Source organism: Chiloscyllium punctatum, chromosome 8, assembly GCF_047496795.1.
Source record: "Chiloscyllium punctatum isolate Juve2018m chromosome 8, sChiPun1.3, whole genome shotgun sequence".
Classification (NCBI taxonomy): Eukaryota; Metazoa; Chordata; class Chondrichthyes; order Orectolobiformes; family Hemiscylliidae; genus Chiloscyllium; species Chiloscyllium punctatum.
The window spans coordinates 79083560-79099852 of record NC_092746.1 but is presented as its reverse complement, the minus strand read 5'-3'; the positions used below and the strand labels follow the sequence as shown (position 1 = coordinate 79099852).

At 39.9% G+C, this 16293-nt stretch overlaps 1 protein-coding gene across 1 annotated transcript in view; it reads left to right on the top strand.

The window, feature by feature from the left end:
- cubn (cubilin (intrinsic factor-cobalamin receptor)) overlaps nt 1-16293 on the top strand; it is a 295475-nt gene that overhangs the window by 160218 nt on the left and 118964 nt on the right. The window contains exons 31-35 of the mRNA XM_072574987.1: nt 5593-5721; nt 8121-8253; nt 8573-8778; nt 11175-11356; nt 14629-14830. Of these exons, the coding sequence (XP_072431088.1) occupies nt 5593-5721; nt 8121-8253; nt 8573-8778; nt 11175-11356; nt 14629-14830 (852 nt within the window). The remainder of the gene's footprint in view (nt 1-5592; nt 5722-8120; nt 8254-8572; nt 8779-11174; nt 11357-14628; nt 14831-16293) is intronic.

Here is a 16293-nt window from a genome sequence, read left to right as displayed (position 1 = left end):
TCGAGAGTCTGGATGGCACTGAGTGTGGATCTTAAGATGAGGTTGGAGCAACTTTTTGAGGAGTGCTGTATGTCTTGGAGATAGCTGTAATCTTGGGTGGATTCAAAATGATGAAAGGAACTTCAGTTGTTATGTGTGCAGTGAACGGCAGAGCCAGTGACAATCACTGAGGAAGGAATTGTGGCTATGGGTTTTGGCGAACACTTCATGAAACACTAGGAGGGAAATTGAAAGTGACGAAGGGGAACAAACTTCAAAATTAAAACCTGTAAAAGAGAAGAGCAGAACATTTTCAAGGTGGACATACCCAGAAGGGAAGTCGCAGTGAATTAAATACTTAACTAAAAGCAAAGTACTGTAGATGCTGGAAATCTGAAATAGAAACAGAGACTACTGGAGAAACTCAGCTCGGGTAGCATATACAGATAGTTCTTTCTATAACACGATGGTTGCATTCTTTTGTAACACCGCACCATAGAAAAATCTCGCTTTAGGAACAGCACTTAGTGTTGTCAATGTACAGTAATTGCATTAGAGCGAACACATGTTTTAAAAGTTTGTGCTTTAGAAACAGTGTCCCTAATTCATCAATCGCGCTACAACGAATTCTTGTTAATGAAATACATGTTATCACAGAAAAACCTGTATGGAGAGAAACGCAGAGTTAATGTTTCAAGTCCAGTATGCCTCTTCTTCAGAACAAAAACATTGTTTAGTAGAGTCATAGAGATGTACAGCATGGAAACAGACCTTTCGGTCCAACCCGTTCATGCCAAGCAGATATTACAACCCAATCTAGTCTCACCTGCCAGCACCTGGCCCATATCCCTTCAAACCCCTCCTATTCATATACCCATCCAGATGCCTTTTAAATGTTGCAATTGTACCAGCCTCCACCACTTCCTCTGGCAGCTCATTCCATATACTTACCACCCTCTGCGTGAAAAAGTTGCCCCTTAGATCTTTTTTATATCTTTCCCCTCTCACCCCAAACCTATGCCTTCTAGTGCTGGATTCCCTGACCCCAGGGAAAAGACTGTCTATTTATCCTATCCATGCCCCTCATGATTTTGTAAACTTGCGTACGGTCACCCCTCAGCGTCCGAAGCTCCAGGGAAAACAGCCCCAACCTATTCAACCTCTCCCTATAGCTCAAATCCGCCAATCCTGGCAACATCCTTGTAAATCTTTTCTGAACCCTTTCAAGTTACACAACATCTTTCCGATAGGAAGGAGACCAGAATTGCACACAATATTCCAACAGTGGCCTAACCAATGTCCTGTACAGCCGCAACGTGACCTCCTAGTTCCTGTAACTCAATACTCTGACCAATAAAGGAAAGCGTACCAAATGCCTTCTTCACTATCCTGTCTATCTGTGACTCCACTTTCAAGGAGCGATGAACCTGCACTCCAAGGTCTCTTTGTTCAGCAACACTCCCTAGGACCTTACCATTAAGTGTATAAGTCCTGCTAAGATTTGTTTTCCCAAAATGCAGCACCTCACATTTATCTAAATTAAACTCCATCTGATTTGAATAGATTTTTAAACAACTGGTTACCTTTTTAAAAAGATTAGTTTAGTACTTGAGGTGAAAGATATGTTTTCCCATTAGTTTAATGTGTTTGATTGAAAACTTCCAAGAGGGAATTTTTTTTTTCCCAATGTGAGTTTGAATGGCCTTTTTTAAGGTTACAAAATGATTCAATCATGGATGTTACCAATGGATATTGGAGGAGATAGTTTGGGGATACTTGGTGGGGGAAAAGAGTTGGGAGATAGTGAAGTGTAAGGGCCATGAAGTGAAAAGACTGAGGCGTTGTCCCAAGAACGAAGGTGGGCCTTCTATCTTGTCATGTACTCACCTTTGTTCCCATCTCTGATCTACATCAGTATGTGGTGTGCTGCCCATCCCAACAGGGCCAACAGGTTTAGACTTGAACGTTGCATGCAGATTTGTATCGCTAATTTCCCATGTGGACGGCACGGTGGCACAGTGGTTAGCACTGCTTCCTCACAGCGCCAGAGACCCGGATTCAATCCCCGCCTCAGGTGACTCTCTGTGTGGAGTTTGCACATTCCCCCCGTGTCTACGTGGGTTTTCTCCGGGTGCTCCAGTTTCCTCCCACAATCCAAAAATGTGCAGGTTAGGTGAATTGGCGAGGCTAAATTGCCCGTAGTGTAAGGTGAAAGGGTAAATGTAGGGTAATGGTTCCGGGTGATTTGCGCTTTGGCGGGTCGGTGTGGACTTGTTGGGCCGAAGGGCCTGTTTCCACACTGTAAGTAATCTAATCTAATATGTAATCCCAACTCTTGCATACTAACATTCTGAATGACTGTTGTTGTGGTTCTGTTTGCTGAGCTGGGAATTTGTGTTGCAGACGTTTCGTCCCCTGTCTAGGTGACATCCTCAGTGCTTGGGAGCCTCCTGTGAAGCGCTTCTGTGATGTTTCCTCCGGCATTTATAGTGATTTGTACCTGCCGCTTCCGGTTGTCAGTTCCAGATGTCCGCTGCAGTGGCCGGTATATTGGGTCCAGGTCGATGTGTTTATTGATAGAATCTATGGATGAGTGCCATGCCTCTAGGAATTCCCTGGCCATTCACTCTTTGGCTTGTCCTGTAATAGTAGTGTTGTCCAGAACCACAACAATGAGCACCCGAGCTACAAATCTTCTCACCAACTTTGAATTCTGAATGACTTTCAAAAGTCAGAAGTGCAATGTTGCAAATTGGGTCAAGTCAAACTTCCCAACTTGAAAGAGAAGAGAAGCTTATCTTAGTTATCAAGCAAGGATTTCTCTGTTAATAGTAAGAAACAAAGAAACATTTGAGGTTTTTTTTCTGCAATATACTTACTCATTTGCTATTAGAACAAACAATTAGCCTTGCAGTCTGATCTTGGATCTTGTCTAACTCGTTCTCTTAGAGCAGAAATTCATTCTCATCACATTCACCCTTCTTTTGAGTTAACAAAGTTTAAAAAAAAATCTTTACTGAGTTTCAGGGAAGACTATCCGAGGTCTCAGGACACAACAGATTGTTTTGCTGCTGTGGTACTTTGCTGTTGTTTAACTGGTCTATCGGAATGAAACTCCAGGGGCTTCTATCAGACTTTGTAACGTAAGAAGGAGGTCAATTGAACACTTGTGGAATTTCAGCTCAACATCACTGTAGTAAATTGCTTATTTGACCATCCTGCCTATTCAGGACATAATATATCAGCTGCTCATAATTTCACAACAAGAAAATCTGCATGGAAACCCAAATAGGAAGTAAAATTTCAACAGTACAAAATTCACTCGCAGATTTATTTGCTGTTCGTATGAAGTCATTTTTATCCACTAAAATCTTTTTTTTTGTTGAATGTGAAATCAACTGAAGATGGCTCAGGTTCTTGTCAATAGTTCCATCACCCATCTGCCTCATATATGATCTTGGACCCATGGCCATTCCTTTTGCTCTAACAGGATTTCCTCCTATTATATCCCTATTAATCCATAATCCTTAACATGAACTGTTAGTGTTCAACGTGTACTGCGACTTATACTCCAGAATCAGTCACATCTCTAACCAAGCTATTCACCAGAGTTACAACACTGGAATCTACCCAGAAATGTGGAAAATCATGCAGGTATTCCTGTCCACAAAATAAATCCAACCCAGCCAATTGCCACCAAATTAGCATACTGTCATTCTGCAAATTGGTAGAATGGGCCATTTACAGTGCTACCAAGTGGTATTTACAAACATATGCCGACTGATGCTCAACTGGGTTCTGCCAAGGTCACAATAAAAACCTTGTTCTGAAAGCATAATAGAAATTTCATACACTGACATGATCTTAGCTTTAAAAAGTGGTTCTGTAAGTCATAGAGATGTACATCATGGAAACGGACCCTTTGGTCCAACCCCTCCATGCCGAACAGATATCCCAATCCAATCTAGTCCCACCTGCCAGCACCTGGCCCATATCCCTCCAAACCTTTCCAATTCATATACCCATGCCTTTTAAATGTTGCAATTGTACTAGCCTCTACCACTTCTTCTGGCAGCTCATTCCACCCTCAGTAAAAAAGCTGTCCCTTAGGTCTCTTTTATATCTTTCCCCTCTCATCCTAAACCGAGCCCTCTAGTTCTGCACTCCTGCACCCCAGGGAAAAGACTTTGTCTATTTATCCTATACATGCCCCTCATAATTTTGTAAACCTCTATAAGGTCTCCCCTCAGCCTCTGCCACTCCAGGAAAAACAGCCCTAGCCATTCAACCTTTCCCTATAGCTCAAATCCTCCAACCCTGGCAACATCCTTGTAAATCTTTTCTGAACCCCTTCAAGTTTCATAACGTCTTTCCGATAGGAGGGAGACCAGAATTACATGCAATATTCTAACAGTGGCCTAACCAATATCCTGTACAGCTGCAACATGACCTTCCAACTCCTGTATTCAATACTCTGACCAAAAAAGGAAAGCATAGCAAACGCTGCCTTCCCTATCCTTTCTACCTGTGAGTACACTTTCAAGGAGCTAGGAACCTACACTCCAAGGTCTCTTTGTTCAGCAAAACTCCCTAGGACATCACCATTAAGTGTGTAAGTCCTGCTAAGATTTGCTTTCCAAAATGCAGCACTTTGCATTTATCTAAATTAAACTCCATCTGCCAGTTCTCAGCCCCTTGGCCCACCTGATCAAGATCCCATTGTAATCTGAGGTAACCTTCTTTGCTACTCCTCCAATTTTGTTGACATTTACAAACTTACTAACTATACCTCTTATGCTCACAGCCAAGTCATTTATATAAATGATGAAAAGTATTGGATCCAGCATCGATCCTTGTGGCACTCCACTGGTCACAGGCCTCTAGTCTGAAAAACAACCCTCCACCACCACGCTCTGTCTTCTACCTTTGAGCCAGTTCTGTATCCAAGTGGCAAGTTCTCCCTGTATTCTGTGAGATATAACCTTGCTCACCAGTCTCCCATGGGGAACCTTGTTGAACGCTTTACTGAAGTCCATATAGATCACACCTACCGCTCTGTCCTCATCAATCCTCTTTGTTACTTCTTCAAAAAACTCACCCAACCAATTGCTTGTACAGTGAAAAAAGAATCGGAATCAAGAATATTTAATCAGCATTTCTGATTAGACATAAGGCTAAGTTGTTTCACTTTGTCATGGATCAGGTGATTTTTGAGATCCAGTTACAGGCTTCCGTGTCTCACACATGCAGCAGTTTTATGTTGATGGCAGGGAAAAGTGGCTGCTTAGCTTTGTGTACCACCACAGCAGATGCAAGAGGAATAGCCTCAAGTCAAAAAGAGCCACCCACAACCATTTAAGGATTCCAGGACACTCAGCCTAGTTTGGCCAAAAGGCAAGGATCATAAGAACAGGCCTTACAGCTGGTAAAGGATTTCTGAAAACTCAGGGAAAGCCTGCAAGCAGTTATTTGAAGTTATCACTTTCAAAAGAGGGAGAAGGAGATGCTTTGAAATCAGCAGACAACTGTCAATTTTTTTTTGTGCAATGTTTTCAAAACTATGGTGTTTCAAGTGATCTACTGTGTATGTTAATTTGTTTCCATGATTTGTAGGTCGTTACTGTGGAAATACAATGCCTTATCCTATCACATCATTCAGTGATGCCTTGTTTATCAACTTCAGTTCCAACAATGTCATTACATGCAAAGGTTTCCGAGCAATTTATACTGCATCTACATCAGGTAAAGTGATATCTATATAACTTTTTTAAAAACCTTAAAAAAACAAGAAAGATCTTGCAAAATTATCTTGAGTCCAGGTTACATGTTAAAAACCATATTTCAGAATTTAGGGTGAGGGTCTTTTGTATTACCTTAGCGTTCAGATGGATCACTATCCAACTACAGTAATGACCTATTTCCTGACATGAGGGATTACTTATTAAAAGGATCAAAACCAAACAGTAATGAAATCCAACACATAGTGAGAGAGAAATACAACAAATATACAGATAAAATAAACAGTATCAGAAAATAGCTCAAGAAGAATAGCACAACAGCTCAATCCTGCAGTTTCCTTGAATGGGCTGGTTTGCCAAGGGGGTTCTTCCTTAACAGGACCTCTCCATCCATCAGAGAGGGTAAATCCCAGGTTTCCCTCCCCATGCCTTTCTACCTTAGACCTTCACCATCCTCATCCTCATCTCTGGGGTCTGCCAGTTTGGTCTGCGAGAGCTCAGACCTGCCTCCAATCTTTGCTCCAGGCAGCTCAGCTTCCTTTCAACATCACAGCAGTACCCAGAGTGGCCAGTGCTCCAGCTGGTGCTTCCACTACTGAAGAACTGCTCATTTCTGATTGGACAACCATTCAATGAGCTGGGACTTCCTGTTGTAGAGGGAGGAAATCCCATCTCCACCCAGTTTATGGTCAGTCAGCCATTTAATTCTTGCAAGGCACTGGAGTATACTTAGACTTACCCACAGTATTTCAGCTAACATATGAAAGGATTCTTGTCAGAACTACAGAGTGTGATTAAAGCCAGCTCTGGACCTAAAATATCTTTAAGTCTGTTATATTTTACTAAATGTCAGTTGGTGAAAAGTCAAGCAATGTTTCTGATCCTGAAGACATATTCAGAAGTACATGGACTTCAATTGTACACTTCCATTATATTCTGGCATTCCTAAGTTCCCAAGAAGCTGACTTTTCTGAACTGAGTCTTGTGGGTCGTGAGTGTTGTGCCTCCTGTGGCCTTTGCATTTTTATACCCACATTCTCCTCCTGTACTATATTCATATTTCTTTTGCAGCTGTGTTGCTGCTTTATAAAAGCCACTGGAATTCATTTTCTTTATTAACAGGAACTGATTTCCATTCACTCATGGGGTATGTAGTATTAAATTTGAATCCATTTTCAGGGTGTGATAAATGTCTTAAACAAGCCAACAATTTCTGGGTGTGCCCTGGAGTAAAATGTTTTCTTATCAATTTGACTGTGCAGCTGCAGAATATTGTGTGGTTGGGATTCTTCTGTGTGATCCCACCCAAATTCACAGCAAAGAATGAGACAATATTTGGACCATCCAGTCAACAGTCACATCAATGAATTAATCAGGTTTATGCTTACTCTACAACACTAAGACTGCCAGTGGCATCTCCTCCTCATTCACCACTGTAAGTGACTACATGAAGAGTGTCATAGGATTTCCAGAGAATTTCTCTTCTGCAACCCCTCAAATGTGCAGTGTTGCCAGCATTTTCTCACCATGCAAAACATGCAGTAACTACCTTGGCAGGGAGAGAGTCTTGAAATGCCTTTGCTCCTTCTTCCAGACCTGTCCTCGGCCTTCAGTGGTGCACAGATGCTAAACTCCAGGATACTTTAAGATCCTTTACAACTGGTTTAGTACTGCAGCCACATCTTTTAGCACTATTTTGGCAGCATTATTTATCATAGACTTTCTCTGGACAACAGGAATGCTGCTGGGAATCAGTTCTAAATCACAAGTAACTCTGACCCAGAAAAGTAACTGAGGGTTGGCCTGGATTCAGATGTGTGTGGAGACCCGCTTTGGCAGAAATCTGCCCCAAAAGGCATAATTCCGTCCATGAAATCATCCTTAATTACTTTAGCAAGGTCTTAAGGATAGACAATTAGATTCAGTTTTCATTTGATAGAAGTTTTAAAATGATCCAATAGTCCATTAGAACTTCTTTTTTGTATTACACAATGTTTTTACATTTATCTATTTTTAATTAAAATTACTGAAGTCGTGAAGGATCCCTCCTTGCCATCCAGTAAGAAAAAGCCTATTATTATGTAATTATTAACTTATAATGATGTTATCAACTTATCATGATATTAATGGAAAAGAACAGGATAAAAAAATCAGGTACCAAATTAAAATCATAAAATGAAGTGCTGGGCTTAGTCAAAGTTTAAAGGTTATGCAAGCCATTGATTTTGTTCAAAAATGCAGCAAGGTTAGTTTAATTAGGCAATCAGTGAAATTGTACACAGATTATGCATTGGAAAGCTTGTATTAAAACCAGCAGGTAAACTTTTATAAAATTGATTATTATTAACAACATTGGCAATGAATAATACTTACCAGAGTTGTTCACTATTAATCCTTTCACAGCGTGTGGCGGAACGTATCACATGGAAACGGGAGCTTTCAATAGTCCCAACTTCCCTGATGAATCTCCACCCAACTATGAGTGTGTCTGGTATATCATCAGTTCACCTGGTAACCGTGTCCAACTATCCTTCATGTAATTACCATTTACATTTTTGATTTATTCTCTTGTGGGATGCGTGCATTGTTAGCTGGGCCACCATTAATTGCTGTCCCTACTTGCTGTTAAGGAGTTGGTGGTGAGCTGATTTCTTGGACTGCAGCCATGCGCTGTAGGGGTATACATATTTATTTTAGACTAATACCAAAAGGAAATGTTTCCTTTGATTAAACTACCTTGTTTATTGTAAATTGTTATTAATGTAGTAATGTTTAGCATGGTCTCTGCAGTATTGCTAGATAACTCATCAGATCATCAGATGAAATGTATTATTAATTTTGTCTACATTCAACAGAACTTTCGAAATTGGATTAAGTATAAACTGTACCTCAGCTTACCTTGAAATTCGAGAAGGAAATTCCACTGGACAGCTAATTGAACGTTACTGTGGTCTTTCTTTACCTGCAAATTACACATCAATTAAGGGGCACATCTTGTGGGTGAAGTTTGTTTCTGATCCAACATCTCCTGGTGGTAGATTCAGTGCCATATTTTCTCATGGTAAGTATTGGATTCAGAACATGATACCTGTCAAAACCTCTCATACTTTAAACTGAAATATTTTACTAATATGAAGGGTGGATCAAAATGAGTAACAAAATTGTAAATCTGATTACCTCAATGATCATTTCTAATAAATGGTTATGTTGAAAAGAAACAGTATTTTACAACATGGGAATACTTTTGATCCATTATGCTTTTTCCAGCTCTGAAAAAATCTATCAAAATAAACTTGTTTTATCTGCCATCATTGTCAGCAGTGGCAATTGATTATCTGCCTAGGAACCTCTGTGTCACTGAGGGTTTTGTGGGTCCTTGCATGGTTGGTGAGCCCAATCCTAGAAGCTATTTGACAGCTGTTCCCGGGAAGTGAAATTAGAAATGTGGAAGATTTATCTCCCTTTTAAGATTGTTTTGTTTTTCATGTATAAAGAATGTATGGATGTATTTTGTTCGCTGAGCTGGAAGGTATATTTCCAGACGTTTCATCACCCTACTAGGTAACATCTTCAGTGGGCCTCCAGGTGAAGCACTGCTTATAATTCCTGTTTTCCATTTATATGTTTGGGTTTCTTTGGACTGATTATGTCATTTCCTGTGGTGGAGTCATTTCCTGTTCTTTTTCTCAGGTGGTAGATGGGGTCTAACTTGATGTGTTTGTTTGAGGCTCTAGATTAATCTTTTACAGAGTTGCTAAGACTCAGTGAACCTTTAAAAATGGCAGATGGGGCCCAGATGCGGAAGTCTTACTCCTGTAGGACTTCCATTGCAGTAGAACAGATTCAAATTTCCTGGTAAATGATACGGTGTGGTGTGATAACCACAAGAGGGAAACCCATCAAAGGTCCAAACCAGGGCAGCATGGTGGCTCAGTGGTTAGCACTGCTGCCTTACAGCAGGGTCCCAGGTTTGATTCCAGCCCCAGGCAGACTGTCTGTGTGGAGTTTGCACATTCTCCCCGTGTCTGTGTGGGTTTCCTCCGGGTGCTCCGGTTTCCTCCCACAGTCCAAAGATGTGCCGATCAGGTGAATTGGCCATTCTAAATTGCCCATAAATGTTAGGTGCATTAGTCATTGGGAAATGGGTCTGGGTGGGTTACTCTTCGGAGGATCAGTGCGGACTGAATGGGCCAAAGGGCCTGTTTCCACACTGTAGGAAATCTAATCAATCTCACTTTGGCTATTGCAAGTGCCTTAACTTGCAATGCAATGTGCAAGGCATGAATTCATTGAGTGGGTATAAATGCACTTGAAGGATGGATAAGTTCTGTAAATCTGCCATCATGTGAGGTTTTAACCCCAAACCCATTTTTTAATTAAAAAGAAGGCCGTTGCTGTTACTGAGTGTTAAAAAACCCCTCTACTTTGACTGACAGATGCCCTGGTGCAGATTAGAAAATGTGAGAAAATGATCAATCATGTTCAATAGAGTCTTTTTTGACATTTCCTCAAGTGCTTTTATAGTGTCATTGTCAATGTTTGGTTTAGTTTCAAAAGCTTCAATTTCATCAGAGGCTGATCTGAGTGCACTGTTTGATAGTCTAAAGATTCTATGAAAGGATGAGCTACCTCTGATATGCAGTCTGAAGAGTAATTGTTTATTTTTATAAAAGATTAACCATGTAAGATTTAAAAGATTTGAATGTTATCCAAATGAGAATTTTTTTTCCCATTAATTGTTTAAGAATGAAAATGGTGTTCGAATGGTTTTTAACTTCATTCCATCTCATTTTTTTAGATTAGATTAGATTACTTCCAGTATGGAAACAGGCCCTTCGGCCCAACAAGTCCACACTGCCCCGCCGAAGCGCAACCCACCCATACCCCTACATCACCCCTTACCTAACACTACGGACAATTTTGCATGGCCAATTCACCTGCCCTGCACATCTTTGGACTGTCTATTATTTCAAACTATGAAATAGTACCTTTATTTTCTTTAGACATTTTAGCATTTACTGCTTTTGCCCAGTTCAGGATATTTATATAACTTTAATAGTCTGAGATCTTTCACAGCTGGACTATATCTCGAGTCAAAGATAAATTATAATCTGGTAAACTGAATATTGGATTATTGATTTTTAAGTTGACGTTTATGTTTAGATTGCAAAAAGTGAAGCAGTGCCCAGTGAAGCAGTTGAGTCGATCTTGTTTTTATGGCAAAGGTAGATCGTTGAACAGTAAAGGGATTAAGAGTTGTAGTCATTGGGTGGGTAAGTGAAGCTGAGTCCACAAAATTATCAGCCACAATCTTATTGAATGGCGGACTAGGCTTGGGCCAGATGGCTGACTCCTCCTCCAAGTTTTTATGCTGTAAATAAAAGAAGGACATTTTTAATATTGTAAATCGAGTAGGTGTTAATGCAAAGGACTTCAGCCAAAATATGTTTCTTTCAGTGTATGGCAATGAGATTGCTGGATTTCAAGGACAAATTGCATCTCCACTTTGGCCACTATATTACCCACACAATGCCAACTACCACTGGACAATTACAGTTCCTGCATCCTATGTTATCCATGTAAAGATCTTGGAATTGGATATTGATTCATTACAAGAATGCAGATATGATACATTAATGGTGAGTAATCCTTTTTACTCAAAAAGATCAAGATTTATACCAGGAGGCTTAGCTGAAATCCACAGTGCAACCTCAACAACACTTTCCATAAGCGTTTAGTGTTATATTACCTGTGGCTGCACATATTTCTTTGTAAACTTATTGTGTTACAGAAAAAAAACATGCCATCACATGTTGTAGATTTATCATGTAAATTGATTGCATATTTAGTTGCACTAACAATCCCAGTGCTATAGCAAATTAGAAATAAGAGGATTTTGAAATTTTGTAATATTGTCAACTTCCATCATTTCCACAACATTGTGCAGCTATAGGGAGAGATTGAGTATGCTGGGATTTTTATTCCCTCAAACATCAGAGGCTGAGGGAAGACCTGATTGAGGTTTATAAAATCATAGGGTGAGGGAGTCCAAAACTAGATGGCATAGGCTTAAGGTGAGAAGGGAAAGATTCAAAATGGATCAGAGAGATAACCTTTTCATGCAGGGAATGGAATGTGAATAGAATGAGCTGCCAGAGGACGTGGTGCAGGTAGGAAATATTACAATATTTAAAAGACATTTGGATACGTATATGAATTGGAAGGGTTTAGAGGGGCCAAATGCTGGCAAATGGGACTAGGACAGACTGGGGTGTCTGGGTTGGTGTGAACAAGTTGGACCAAGGGGTTTGTTTCCATGCTCTATGACTCTGCATGCACAGCCATACAACAACCTGAAAGGTGTATCATGTAAACTAGATTAAGTACTGCATCTGCCTGGTCGTGTACACTAAGATACTGGCTAGGCCCAACAATTAATTTTTACAAGTATTTCCAACAGCTGTTTTTTTTTACAATTATCTGAGAAATTATCAGCACAGAAATTTGATTCTGCTTGAAAAATTAGTCAAAAGGCAGCGACTTCAGTAAAATAATAGCCAACACTCTTGGCTCTATTGTGTGAGAGAAATTGGTCATGCCTGATGCCACATTAAGGCAGCGCGCATCTCTTAAAGGGGAGGTGCAATCTGGCACTAGTTAAACCGGGGATCTTTGGAAATGGAGAAAGAAAGAAATATCAATAGATTAGAAGTTAATAGGAAAGAAAATGTGGTGGGGGGGGGGGGGGGGCAGGGGGATGGTTACGGTGATGATTTAAAATGGGCTGCCAATTCACAGTTGTCTATTTTATGTGGTTACCCAAGAATAATTTCACTGTCTACATGCTTACAAATGATTAAAAAGTCCAGGGTGTGTTGCATTCAGCATGCTCTTTTTGTCACACTTTCTCTTGCCATACTTTCTCCACCACACTTTCAACATGGCAATATGTTAATTGGCATGAAGTAAAAACCACAAATTACAATTAAAGATGTCAGAAACACTTTAATACCAAGCAAAGTGGCATTAAAATCTATTAGAATCTTATGAAAATAACTTGTAGTAAATTGTCATTCAGCTGAATCTGTAATAATTTTTTTAAAACAGGAGAAAAACCACAGTGAATGTCTTCAAATGTTTCTCAAACAGAAAATGAATTTGATCTTTTTTTTCTCACTGAATTTCTTCTTTTCAGCATTGATTATACATAACACCAAAATGAGCACCACACCTGCAAGATTAGAGTGGTGCTGAAAAAGCACAGCAGTTTAGGCAGCATCCGAGGAGCAGGAAAATTGACGTTTTGGGCAAAAGCCCTTCATCAGGAATAGAGGCAGAGTGCCTGCAGGGTGGAGAGATAAATGAGAGGAGGGTGGGGGTGGGGAGAAAGCAGCATAGAGTACAATAGGTAAATGGGGGTGGGGATGGAGGTGATAGATCAGAGAGGAGGGTGGAGTGGATAGGTGGAAAGGAAGATAGGCAGGTAGGACATGTCATGGAGACACTGCTGAGCTAGAAGTTTGGAACTGGGGTGAGGTGGGGGAAGGGAAAATGAGGAAACTGGTGAAGTCCACATTGATGCCCTGGGGTTGAAGTGTTCTGAGGCGGAAGATGAGGCGTTCTTCCTCCGGGCGTCGGGTGGTGAGGGAGGTGACGGAGGTCCAGGAGCTCCATATCCTCGGCTGAGAGGATGTAGGATTTCAGGTTGTGACAAGACAAGATGCAGGACGCACCTTTGCATCTTCGGGTAACATGACCACAAGTGCAGGCATTCCTGAGCAGGGACTGGGAAGATGAGGTGGAACGTGACCCTGGCTGCAGTAAGGACAAAGTCCCACACCCCTGACTGGGAAAAGAGACCTACACTAGCAGCAGAGAGGGACAGTCTCCATTTGTCCATTTTGTATATTAATGCTTGTAAACCAATTATCAAATAATCTGAAGAGCTCCTCCTCCTGCAGTGCTACCACATACAAATGGTATCAGCTTTCTCTTTGTGTATGCACACTCTTTTACACCATGTCACCTGGCATTTGTACAAAATAACAACTTATTTTCAGAGATTTCCTAAGATACTCAAAATAATGTTGCTGCATCTGGAACCACTTATCCCTAAACTGTTAGTTTGTATCCCCTGGATACTGATAACAGGAGCGATTCACCAGCGAAGCTTCAGTTCCGCCAATTAAACCTAAGCGCTATCGTCTTGCTTCTTTGTAATGATTCAATCATGTAGACTTTATAATTGAGAGTAAATTCTCACCCAGCTACTCTCAAATACATCATCCACATTTGAAAGCCCTCCACCATCAGATTGTTTTGGATAACAATGGGCAGAATAATGAATGAGTTGCATATTTGAATTCCAAGTATTGAATCTGTTTAAGGTGTTTCCAAGGATATTACACTCCATTAAACGTTAATCTGATGACTGAATTTAGAATAGTGAAGTCAGCCTCCAGGATTCCATAGGAGACAAGAAGAAAAAAAAGGGAGATGGAACAATTGCAGAAGAGTTAAATTGCAGAAAGAACAGAGCAGAACATTCATGAGATGAGGAAAAGAAACGGGGGTTTACATAAAAAAGACATTGAGTGGTGCCAGCTCGAGAGTGAGGAAAGGAGATATTTGTGGAAAGATAAACAAAGAATAAGAAAGTTAGAGCTGGAACAGGACCAGAGAAAAAGATATGAGTGAGGTGCAATAGAATAAGAATCCAACTCAAAGCTGCAGGAATGAGAAGTAGAAATGTTTTCAAATAGGTGACAAATGGAGACAGTTATCAAAGGATGGGCACAAGTTTTAGTTCTAATTTTGTCTTTAAGCATTGCTTTGGAAACCAGCCATATTTCTAATAATGTTATTTAGCAATTGGTTATATGACTCATAGACATTCTTTCTCTGGTTCTAGTTCTATGATGGCCCTAATATACATGCACGTCTTATTGGAAAATACTGCGGCTTTAAACTGCCCCCAGATTTGTCATCCACTGCAAGTACCATGACAGTTCAGTTTATAAGTGACTCTACTACGAATGGAAAAGGTTTCTTGCTGGAATGGTTTGCAGTGCAATACATTATTGATCCAACTGCAATACCTACTATTCAACCAGGTATGTGATAAAGACATAAATAGTACAACACAGATGTACATGGTGAAAATAAGTACAAATACATTTTTATAATTTATGAGGATGCCTACAGAAATATAGATAGATTTCAGTGAAGCTTTGAACAGTAAACCCTTATAATTGAGAGAAAAATTAAGATGTAAGTTCTTAAAATAATTCCTAATGTATATACTGATCCAGTGAGGCAGTGGGTAGCATTTACAGAAGATCGATGTAGAATAGGAAAGTAAATGCTGAATAACGTGCTTTTGATTTTGATTGTAATCTGAAAAGTAATGTATAATCATTTTCATCATCCCTTTAAAATGGCTGATGTGAGATTTGAGGAAATAGTTTTTAAGTTATAATTTAAAGTCTGGTAGGAAGGGAAGGAGGGCAGGAACTTCAAAATGTATTGAATAATGATCCTCTATAATGTTGAAGCACACCAAATAAAATATCCAGAGAACCAAAACTAAAATTCAGGAAAAAAGAATAGAAAATTGTATTTTAATGTGGAGAAGTATGAATATATTGACTTCAGTAGCAGGAATAGAAACGTAGCATTTATACAGGTATGAAATCTGTTGGCATTCAAAGAGGTTCAGCCTACTTATAGAAAGAACTCAAAATTGATAGATTAATTCCTGAAATAAGAGAGTTGTGATGTAGATAATGAGAGGGGATCGCTTCAAACATTCAAAATTCTAAAAAGCTGTTTCTACAGATTTAGATTTAGGCTTTATTGTCGTATGTTCTCAATTGCCAAAGTACAGGAGTACAGTGAAAAGTGTATAATGTCGCCACAACAGTGCCATCTTAGGGTCAAGTACCTCAGGACAAAATCTTAAGAACAAGGGAGAAAGAAATAAAGAAGAATGTTAACAGTTAAACATTGCAGTCATTCTTCATATAATGTAAAAAAAAGAAGTAAAGTTAAAAGTTAAGTATTACAGACCTTCCTAGTATTGCAGAAAAATAAACTGACAAAGTCAGAAGTTTGAACTTTACAGTCTTTCTAAAATGCTTGGCAATGCTGGGGCCGCACTTGCTGCAAGTCAGAAATTGAGAAAATGGGTGTATAGCCTCAAGATAAGGGATCCTCTGAGATGAGGAGAAATTTCTTCACTCAGGTGCTTGTAAATCTTAATAGGTTCCTACTCCAAAGGGTTGAGAATATGCTGAGTACATTCAATACTGCGATCAATCAATTTTATATCGTGAAGCTCTTTAGTGTAATTTCATTCTGAATTTGGTGTTGCCAGAAGGCAAACTAATATTAGTGTAGTTACAGTCAAGCTGCAAATTTACACCAGGACATTGCAGAGAAAGCATCTATTACTGCAATTGTGGTTCCAGAATTCAGAAAACTCAGCACTGGAGAATGTATCAGAATTCTTATGGTCCTAGCCTTCCAATCACTGATGACAGGGTGACCTGACAGAAAGCTATGTCCAGAGGAACAG